This window comes from Podarcis cretensis, assembly GCF_951804945.1.
Source record: "Podarcis cretensis genome assembly, chromosome: 6".
NCBI classification, from domain to species: Eukaryota; Metazoa; Chordata; class Lepidosauria; order Squamata; family Lacertidae; genus Podarcis; species Podarcis cretensis.
In genome coordinates this window covers 44,006,443-44,015,888 of record NC_137175.1, presented here as the reverse complement: position 1 = coordinate 44,015,888, position 9,446 = coordinate 44,006,443, and the positions used below count along the sequence as shown (strand labels likewise).

At 41.6% G+C, this 9,446-nt stretch overlaps 1 protein-coding gene across 1 annotated transcript; it reads left to right on the top strand.

Annotated features, from left to right (window-relative positions):
- Window positions 1–137: 137 nt before the first annotated feature.
- Window positions 138–4,287, top strand: SNRPE (small nuclear ribonucleoprotein polypeptide E). Its single transcript, XM_079982387.1, has 5 exons — window positions 138–354; window positions 1,141–1,167; window positions 2,013–2,075; window positions 2,933–3,011; window positions 4,015–4,287. Exons 1-5 carry the CDS (start codon window positions 301–303, stop codon window positions 4,068–4,070), a joined length of 279 nt encoding a protein of 92 aa, XP_079838513.1. The 5' UTR covers window positions 138–300; the 3' UTR covers window positions 4,071–4,287.
- The last annotated feature ends 5,159 nt before the right edge of the window (window positions 4,288–9,446 follow it).

Sequence of the window (9,446 nt, the reverse complement as noted above, 5' to 3'; positions counted from 1 at the left end):
ACCCTGCCCGCAAGCGTCATGGCGGACGGGGAGGAAGAGGGCGGGGGCGCCTGCACGATTGGTCCTTTTCGGATCACGCGGGCGCCGCTCTCTCAGCCTCTGCATTGTGATGCAAAAAACGAACGGCTGTCGCTTAGCTTCCTGCCCGCGCCGGAAGTTCTCTTAGCTACGTCGGTGGAGCGTCGGCCCGCGCTCGTGCGAGGGATAAAGCGAGGCTTGAGAGGAGTTGACCGTTGGCTGCCCCGTCCCGCCTAAGTCGGCTCGTCCTGTCGGGGGTCGTTCCCAGCCCAGCTGCCGGCCATGGCGTACCGCGGGCAAGGCCAGAAGGTGCAGAAAGTGATGGTGCAGCCCATCGTATCCTTCCGTGGCTTTCGGGAAGCGAAGCAGGCCAGGCGTGGGAAGGGGATGGTAACGGGCGGGGGGTAGGGAAGCAATGGCGCCCAAGGGAGGTGTCCTGAGATTCGTAAGGGGCGAGGAGAGAAGCAGGCGCTTGGTTTCGCGTGAGGAAATTTCGGCGCAGGAGTGGCGGGAAGACATTGATTTGTGTCGTTGGACGGGAGACTTGGGTTCAAATCCCCAGTTGTTTCCAGTTAGCAGTAAAAATGGACCGGTTCCACGCTCTCAAGCTAGTCCGCCTCACTGTGTTTTTGGGAGTGGCGTTGAATAATGTGGGCTGCCTTAAAATCCTCTTGAGTAATAGTAATATTAATATAAGAATAAGAATAACGCATGCGCCGTATGTAGCGACGCCACACATGCACTGTTGTGGGTAGCCTTGAAATCCTCTTTAATAATAATAAATTTAATAAAAAATTATTATTTGTACTCCGTTCATCTGGAAAGCGTGAGGGGGAAGGGCAGAATATAAATGCTGGCAAACAGACTAGACTTGTGGGGAGTGGATAAAATGCGGCTCAAATTCGACCCAGAAAGCAGCCAAGTGTTCAAAAGGACCTTCCAAAGTAAATTGGAATGGTTTTGATGAGAAACGGCAACGCATACTAATTTGTGGTTGCTAACCTGTTTTCCTCAATATATGTTGAAAAGTGGAGCTCACGGTTCTAATGCCACTGTCAAAATTGGCTCGCTTGGTACTGCTTTATTATGTATATGTGTTTTTCCTTAAGCCACTTGTTGCAGAACCTCATCTTCAGATACCTACAGAATGTAAGTAAACACAATTTGGGATTTTTACTCCTTAATAATGAATTTGAACAAGTAGTGATATTCAGTATAACTTGCAGATGAAGAGCAAATGGCCAGGAGATCTGGAATTTTTTATTGTGTTATAAAATCATAGTCAGGATGTTGTATTTTGCTTTATTGGAGGGGAGCGTATATAGTCTATTACAAGGGCTTGGTGTGAACTTTTAAAACGAATGTGGCAGGCAAACTTTTACCTCACTTTCCTGCTGTTCTGAGATGTGAAAGCTAAGAGCTAAATGGCACCTTGAAACCTAGGTTATGTCCTAATTTGAACACTGCCCATCCATTTCCATGGCCTCTGTTTATGGCATTTTAACTGCACTGTAGGATTGAGTAGCCTTCAAAAAGACCAGTGCCTATGTAATTGGGTCTTTAAAAACTGATGTTTCTTGCCTAGAAACAGTGCAACATGTATAACGTATTACCTAGGCTCTAGGAAATTTATGCCGTATTATAAAATGTGTTGAAAAACTTTTTGTCTTGAATAAACCATAAACATTTCAAACAAAGTAAGTATAATGTGTAGTGCTTCAGCACTTCGAAAACATGGTTTGGATTAAGACATCCATACATTTTGGATTGGCTTGGTACGAATCCATGATTCAGGCTCACACCTTCTGAATATGCACAGGATGTGTGTCTAATGTCATGCTGGGTTTTGGAATTTCTACCTTTTCCAAAGCCAAGTATGATTTGGCAGCCCTTTATTCTTCATGTGAAAGCCATGGATATCTTCAATAGGCAACCAAATTTGTGAAAGCCTCTTTGGAACCATTATAAATACTTCTTTACTATTTACTTTGCAGAGGTCCAGAATTCAGGTGTGGCTGTATGAACAGGTGAACATGAGGATAGAAGGCTGTATTATTGTGAGTATTGCCATCACTGTTTCTCTTTTCTTTCTTCACACCCACCCACACTATCAGAAGCAAAGCACCCAGAAAATGATTCCTGCTTAATTAATTTTCAAGTAACTCTAGCTTCTTCACCTACTAACAAGAAGTATGTGGTATTGTAAATGATCATGCCTTTGCATGATTCACAAGGTTGTATAATTGTGCTTGCCTCTCTTACCATGGCAAGTTCATTTGGTACCAAATTTAAATGCCAGGTTAAAGCTATTTTATGTGGTTATAGGGCAGTTTATAAATTCAATTAATAATAACAATAACTGAAAACTGTTTTACATTTTTAATGCTGCTTCTGAGTTATATAGTTTATTAATTTTGCGCTGCTCATTTTATGATTTTAAATCTTTTACTTTCTATTTGTAACAGCATTTTTATGCCCTTATTACAGTATCTGTCAAGACACAGTAAAAGTTAAGATGGTGAAGCAATAAAACAATAAATTTAAATAATAATAATAATAATAATTTATTTATATCCCGCCCTTCCCAGCCGAAGCCGGGCTCAGAGCGGCTAACAACACTAAAATGTAACTGAAGACCCAAAGAGCACAATTAATTCCTGGCATTGTCACAAAAGTCTTGCATGTCCAGCATTGAACTTTTATTTTAGTTTAATTGTGTCTTGTTTTGGAGGTTTGTGTCATTGTTTTGGCATATTGGGTTATGCACTTTTTTATATAAAATCAGGCAACATGTGATGATGTTAACAAGCTGTCTGAATTCACTACTGGGATATATTGCTTTATTTTCTACCTTATGTGTTCTGCTTTCCCTAAAACAATGTGAAGTCATAGGCAACTGTTTTGGCTTACACAGGGATTTGATGAATATATGAACTTGGTTCTGGATGATGCTGAGGAGATTCACTCCAAGACAAAATCAAGGAAACAGCTGGGTGAGTGTTGAGGACACCATTCCCTTTTGTCATTAGCAAATGCAATTGTACTTTCCATATTTTCAATAAAAAACCTATTTAAGTGTTAAATCTAGTACAGATGTTCCCTTCCAGATGGGTTTTAGCCACTGGGCTTTCACTGCCCTGCTGTTCCTGGATCTTTATTGGCTTTCTGCAAATTTCCTAGTGGGATGGATTTCAACCACTAAGTATGAAAAAGAGCTGACTGTTGCCTGTCAAATGGGCATGTTCTTTCTCCAGTGTCCAATTATGATCTTAACAAGTGGTAAAGAATTACCTTTTAATACTACTGTGAAACTGCTATGAAAATTATTATTAAAGTGTAGTAGAAAAATAACATGAAAAGGAAGAATAGCTGCTTTTTTATCTGTAAATATTACCTACTCTAAGTCTTATTATATTTGCAGTTCATCTTATCCTAGGATGTTACTTGAATGTTTTTGGATAGCAAATTAATGCTGTAATTGAGGGCATGAAAGAGTTAGGCCATAGAAAGGGAAAAGAGAAAGGGTTAATGCTGTACAGTACTCTACTTTGCCACCCTTGCCAATATTTTTAGTACCGATTATACAGTTATCAGCCTTTCTCAACCTTTGGTCCCCAGGTGTTGTTGGAATACAACTCCCATCATCCCTAATGACTGGTCATGCTTGCTAGGAATGGTGGGAGTTGTAGTCCAAAAACATTGGGGGACCCAAGGTTGAGAAAGACTGGTGTAGATAAATGACGAATGTAACTGAAATGGGTCAGTTGGTAGAGCATGTCACTTTTAATCTCAGGGTCACAAGTTTGAGCTCCATATTGTGCAGCCTGCATTGCAGGGAATTGGACTAGATGGCCCTTGTGGCCCTTTCTAATGCTACGATTCTATGAACTGAAAACTGGATTTAAGATGTTAATAGAAAGGGGGTATAATGTTGTCAGAAAAGGGGCATCTTTTTTACTCCCATAGATCTAATGGCACTCTTTTTTTTCATTGCAGGTCGAATCATGTTAAAAGGAGACAATATTACTCTTCTACAGAGTGTTTCTAACTAGAAATAGTTATTGAGTCTGTTTTGCTTATTATTTTAATCTTTAAAACCTATAGAAGAAAACATGCAGTGGTTTAATGGTATCGCTCCCAATTCTACCGTTGGTGTCTGAAGTGTGAAGAATGAAGCCAGTTACTTAATTTGTGCTTGCATAATTTTCAATAACTTTTCTACATTGGTGTTGAATTGTAGTTCTTTATAAATAAAACTTTTTGTTAGTACATCTTTGTTACTTATTATCCATAGCACCTGGTGTAGAAATGTTAAAAGTTCTATAATGATACAGGAGAAAACAAACTGTTCAGCCCAAATTACAGTGTTACCTTAGCAATAAACTTTTCATTAGAAGATATTGGCGACTTTCCCATCAACATTTGGGAGTGTCTTTTCTGATTGGCTCCCTTAATTTAGTCGTCTTCCCCTGGTGAAAATCTCTTATCCTGCTGTTGCTTCATTTCTCAGGCAAGTATAGAGTACACCCCACTCTGTTTCCCTTTTTTAAAAAAGATGTCTGGTTCTTGTGGGTAGGTAGTGTTACGAGTTTGGCAAGTTAGGCAATGTGCCAAGACCCTTCTAGTTCCTGGATCTAGCAGGGATTCAAATTGCTGAATTAGCCAGGCAAGGGCCATAAAGGCCCTAAGTATGGATCCTTAAGGCAACAGAGGAAGTCACTCTGTGCCAGAGGGTAAATGGGTGGGCTGGCCACCCTCAGCTGTCTGGTAGTTAGAAAGACAAAGGGCAGAGTTGAGGTTTGTGAGCTAGAAGCTAAAAGCATACAGATGCCAGAGAGAGTGCTATGCATGATTTCTGCTGGAATCCAAGGCTGTGGCCATAGGAGAAGCAAGATCCTCTTCAGGTATTAATCCTGTGAACCCCTCCATCGTAGGGGTTGCATATATGTGTAAATAAACCATATATCATAAAGACACCACAGTCTCCACTTTGTATCATTCCAAAGGAAACAAACCCTGGGCAAGCACATAGAACCCCTGGAAACTGCTCAGAGATTTGGATGGTGTGCAACTATCAATATGAAGCCACTGAGAGCAATTCATTTAGAACTCTGATTCCCAGTTGGTGGTCTGATGACCTATGGGGTAACCCATCCAGGGGTTCCATGGCACCATTCACAAAGCAAAAACTACCATAAAAGGTAAAGGACCCCTGACCATTAGGTCCAGTCGTGGATGACTTGGGGGTTGCAGCGCTCATTACGCTTTATTGGCTGAGGGAGCTGGCGTACAGCTTCCAGGTCATGTGGCCAGCATGACCAGGTCATCTGGCGAAACCAGAGCAGCACACGGAAATGCTGTTTACCTTCCCACCGGAGCGGTACCTATTTACTTGCACTATGGCGTGCTTTCGAACTACTAGGTTGGCAGGAACTGGGAACGAACAACGGGAGCTCACCCCGGTGTGGGGATTCGAAACACCGACCTTCCGATCGGCAAGCCCAAGGCTCAGTGGTTTACACCACAGCGCCACCCGCCTCCCCTAAAAACTACCATAGAAATACCAGATTTTGAAAATAGGGGGTCCATGGCTTGACCTTTGAAAAATGGGGTCCATATTCCTTAGCTAGTTCGGAACCACTGAATTTAGAAAATTTGAGGCACAGTGCCTTTAATATGCTGGCGAAACTCAGCTGTATTTGTCCATAGCATCTGACTCAAGAAAAAGTGGGCTAGATGAGGGTTTATAAACTTAGGCTGAATTCTGCTAAGATGAAGACTTGGTGAACAGTTCCCAGGCCTGGGAATTAGGGGCTGCACTCCTGAAGGAATATGTGTGTAGTTTGGGGTGCGCTCTTTGATACCTCTCTGTCACTGGGGACTCGGGTGACCCCTGTGGTGAAGAACACCTGTTACCAGCTTTGGCTGGTATGCCAGCTATACCCTATCTTGGACAAGGATAGCTTAGCCACTATGGTTCATGCATTTCTAACCTCATGATTAGACTAGTGTCATGTGCTCTTTGGGGCTTGCCTTGGAATTGGTCCAGAAGCTGTGGCTGGTGCAGAAGACTGCGGCCAGGTTGAGTGAAGTACCTGGATGTACACATAGTACACCTGTGCCAAGGGAACAGTGTCACCTGTAAGTCAGCTACCAGGCCATGTTCAAGGTGGTATTAACGTAGAAAGCCCCGAACAACTTGCAACCAGGTTACCTGAAAGTTCACCTGCCTGTGTACAGATGGGCTGGATCATCTGGGGAAATTCTGCTTGTTGCACAGTATATAGGGCAGTGACACAGTAACTTGAAAAAACATTCTACTCCTAAAATCATGGAAGTGTATGACACATTGTTTTTTAGACTATACTGCCTGGAGATTTTTTGAAATATTAAGCAGTATATGATTTTAAATGATAAAATTCATTATTTTCTGTGGCTGCATGATTGTAAATTACTCATTCACTGCTGGCTGCATTGTTTCACGTTTTCAGCAGCCAAAACAGTGCAGCCACCCATGGAAAGAAACAATAGAAAGAATCACCTAATGGTTACATTGGTCAGAAAATTAAATGTATTTGTGGCAGCTTTGGCTGTAGGGAAGATGGGCTTTAAAGGACTTTGATTTTGAGAAAACTCAGTTAAAAATAAAATACAAATAGAATAAGTTTGAGGAGGATTAAGGAAGGGACTTGAGATGCTGATTAGATATTTCTTAACTTGATGTCTGTAAATCAATTACAGAAAGTATCTTAAATGCTGAGCGATAAAAAGAACACCATGCTTTTCTCAGCATTTATCTCTTCTTGTTTCTTGCTTGTTAATTCCTCCATTGTTCTGATGTTATCAGAATCAATGCTCTATCTTCATGTTAATTTGTACAAGGAAGGAAGTGTAGTCTAATCAGCTCAATTGTGAAGCCCCTTTTGTGTTGACACTAGCTGTATGGACAGCAAATTGTATAGAAAATTGGTGCTGCAATTAATTGTAAGGAAAGGTCCTGACTGATGTCTGGATAGCCAGGCTGGCGTGCACTCAAGATCTGAATGCTCTAGGAAGGAAGATACATGGGAAAGCTCTGTGGGGCTGTCCAGCTGTCACCTGACATCCTATGACGTCAGGTGACAGAAACTTCAAAGGAAGAAGAGTGTTGACAAGCACTGCTGACCATTCTTCCAAGAATGAAATTGGGTGTTTATTCTGAAGAAATGCATTATAACCACAACCTTGATGCAGAAAGTAGTGTCAGTCTTGGACAGCAGAGGGCATAGCTGCACTTGGCAAAACCAGCCAGTTCTCATGTAAAGAGCCAGAATCCGCTGCTTGGAGCATGCTTCTCCCAGCATTGGTTTTTTGCTTCTTTATTGGCTCCACAGCAACCTGGAAGGAAGATGAATTTGAGTTGCAGAGTGTAAGGCTCTTCTGACCACTGCAGTAGCAAAAGAGCATGCCTGCCTTTCTAATCATTGTTCTGCAATCTCTGACATTGCTGTATCCTGAAAGATTCCTGTTGCTAAGGAGGAGGAGGAGGAGGTTCTCCTAAGTGACAGCGAGAACAAATAAGGTAAATTCCAAGTTTTTTTTATTAAAAAGCAACAACCTGTGTCTGCTTGGCTTTCTGCTTCACTGAAGCCTGTTGTGTTTGCTTTGCAACTTGTTCCATAACATGTTAGGCCTGTATTTCAATTGCACAGAAGCTAGAATTGTTAGGACTGCTGATCTCGGGTACCTCAAACTCCTTGAGGTACTGCAGTCTCTTCACAGCATGGCATCATGTCAGAAACCTTTGATAAGAACCCATTTTAAAGATGCTTGCAGAAGTTGCCGAATCGCAATTTGCATTATGATGCTGTGGCAAAAATCAAATTCATAGTATCTAGTGTTTTGCCAACTCTGAAATACACTCACAGCACTGCATGGTGACTGAACCTTCTAACAGTAAGGATCCCAAGCTTCAGTAGGGAGACTTGAAATGGTTTTGTGGCAATGATGGTAATGAAAATCCTATGAACATATTAAACTGCCTTGTGTTGCAACATACCATTGGTCCATCTGTCTTGGAAGTGAGAGACAATCATGAAGTAAGATACAGCATGGGTGGATGAGATAGAAATGGAGTGCATGTGGCAGGAACTCTTTATCAGGAAGGACGGTCTGCTCTTAAGTGGAAAGTGGGAATCCTTGCACATCTCACACTGGTCCTGAGAGAGGTAAGCTCAGCAGAGGCCAGACCTCAATCAACTGCAGGTACCATTGTTGACAGGTTATCTCATTGCATGTGACTATGGAAGTAAGTCACAGTACTACATCAAGGAAGTTTCCTACAATAAGGTATAAAAGCAATAGCCTCCAAATGTCTCCTCTGATCTGTGTATAGTCTCGTTCTGCTTTTAAGTGTCAGAGGAGACATTTTTGTGCAGCGTATTCTGACAGCTATGCGCACCATGCTACGTCAGGAGCCCGTCACATGTCTGATAACCTGCCTGTTGTGGTCAGCAGCTGGGGGGAAATGTCAATAGTCGGTATTTGCTTTTTCTGCATAGTAAAAATATTCAATGTCATAATTATTAACATTTCATGTTAAGTAATGAGGCAGAGCTGCTCTACCACCAACTGCATCTGCAGATGAAGAGTGTAATGGCCAAGGGTTGAGAGTTAGTAACCATCAGCCATAGCTATCTCATTGCAATGACCTCAGAAACTATCAGATGCAATTTTCCCCCTTCTATCCAACCCAAGTGGACCTTCTGTTTATTGACTTACTTTACAGCATTTGAAATTTTCTATAATAATATAATCTAAGAGATTTAGAAAGAACATGGTAAATCATGTGTAAACCAAACATTTGTTGGGTTTAAGGTGGCTGGAAACAATGGAGGATCAGATTGCTGTTCTGTTAATAGTTCTATAGAAGAGTCAATATCGTACAGGGACAAGGAGGAATAGTTAAAACATTTGGGGCTTTTTAGTTAAAAGGTGAGGATAAAGTGAATATGAGATTTCCCCTTCCATTATAATCTAGGGGCATACAACTAACATGATGGAACAGAGCCACTGTAATTAAAGGACACGGCCAACTTAAATCCACTGATTTAATTGGCTCTACTCTGTGTAGAACTTAGTTGGCTGCAACACCAAGAGATTCAGACAGAAGGAAGAACCACTACACAGTTAAATTTTGGAATTCACTGACACAAGTTAGGTTGGTGGGAACTATCTTTAAAAGGAGTCAGATTCATGGAGAAATGCCACCTTTTCCATACTGCAGCTATGAACATCACACATTATTGCAGCAGACAGGGTCCTTAATATTTGTGTAAAGAATAAAGGATTTCAGCAGGTGCAGTGTAAGAATGTAAAGAGAGTCCTACTGGATCAAATACCTGTTTTATCCTGGAACCTGTTGCTAAAAGTCACCAACCAGATGCCTC

What these genes read in the sequence shown, in the direction of transcription:
- SNRPE (XM_079982387.1), top strand. Translation starts at nt 301, where the DNA reads ATGGCGTACCGCGGGCAAGGCCAGAAGGTGCAGAAAGTGATGGTGCAG. An exon ending in AAGTGATGGTGCAGCCCATC is followed by an intron (nt 355 to 1,140) that starts GTATCCTTCCGT and finishes CACTTGTTGCAG; the next exon opens with AACCTCATCTTCAGATACCT. An exon ending in AAAATCAAGGAAACAGCTGG is followed by an intron (nt 3,012 to 4,014) that starts GTGAGTGTTGAG and finishes TTTTCATTGCAG; the next exon opens with GTCGAATCATGTTAAAAGGA.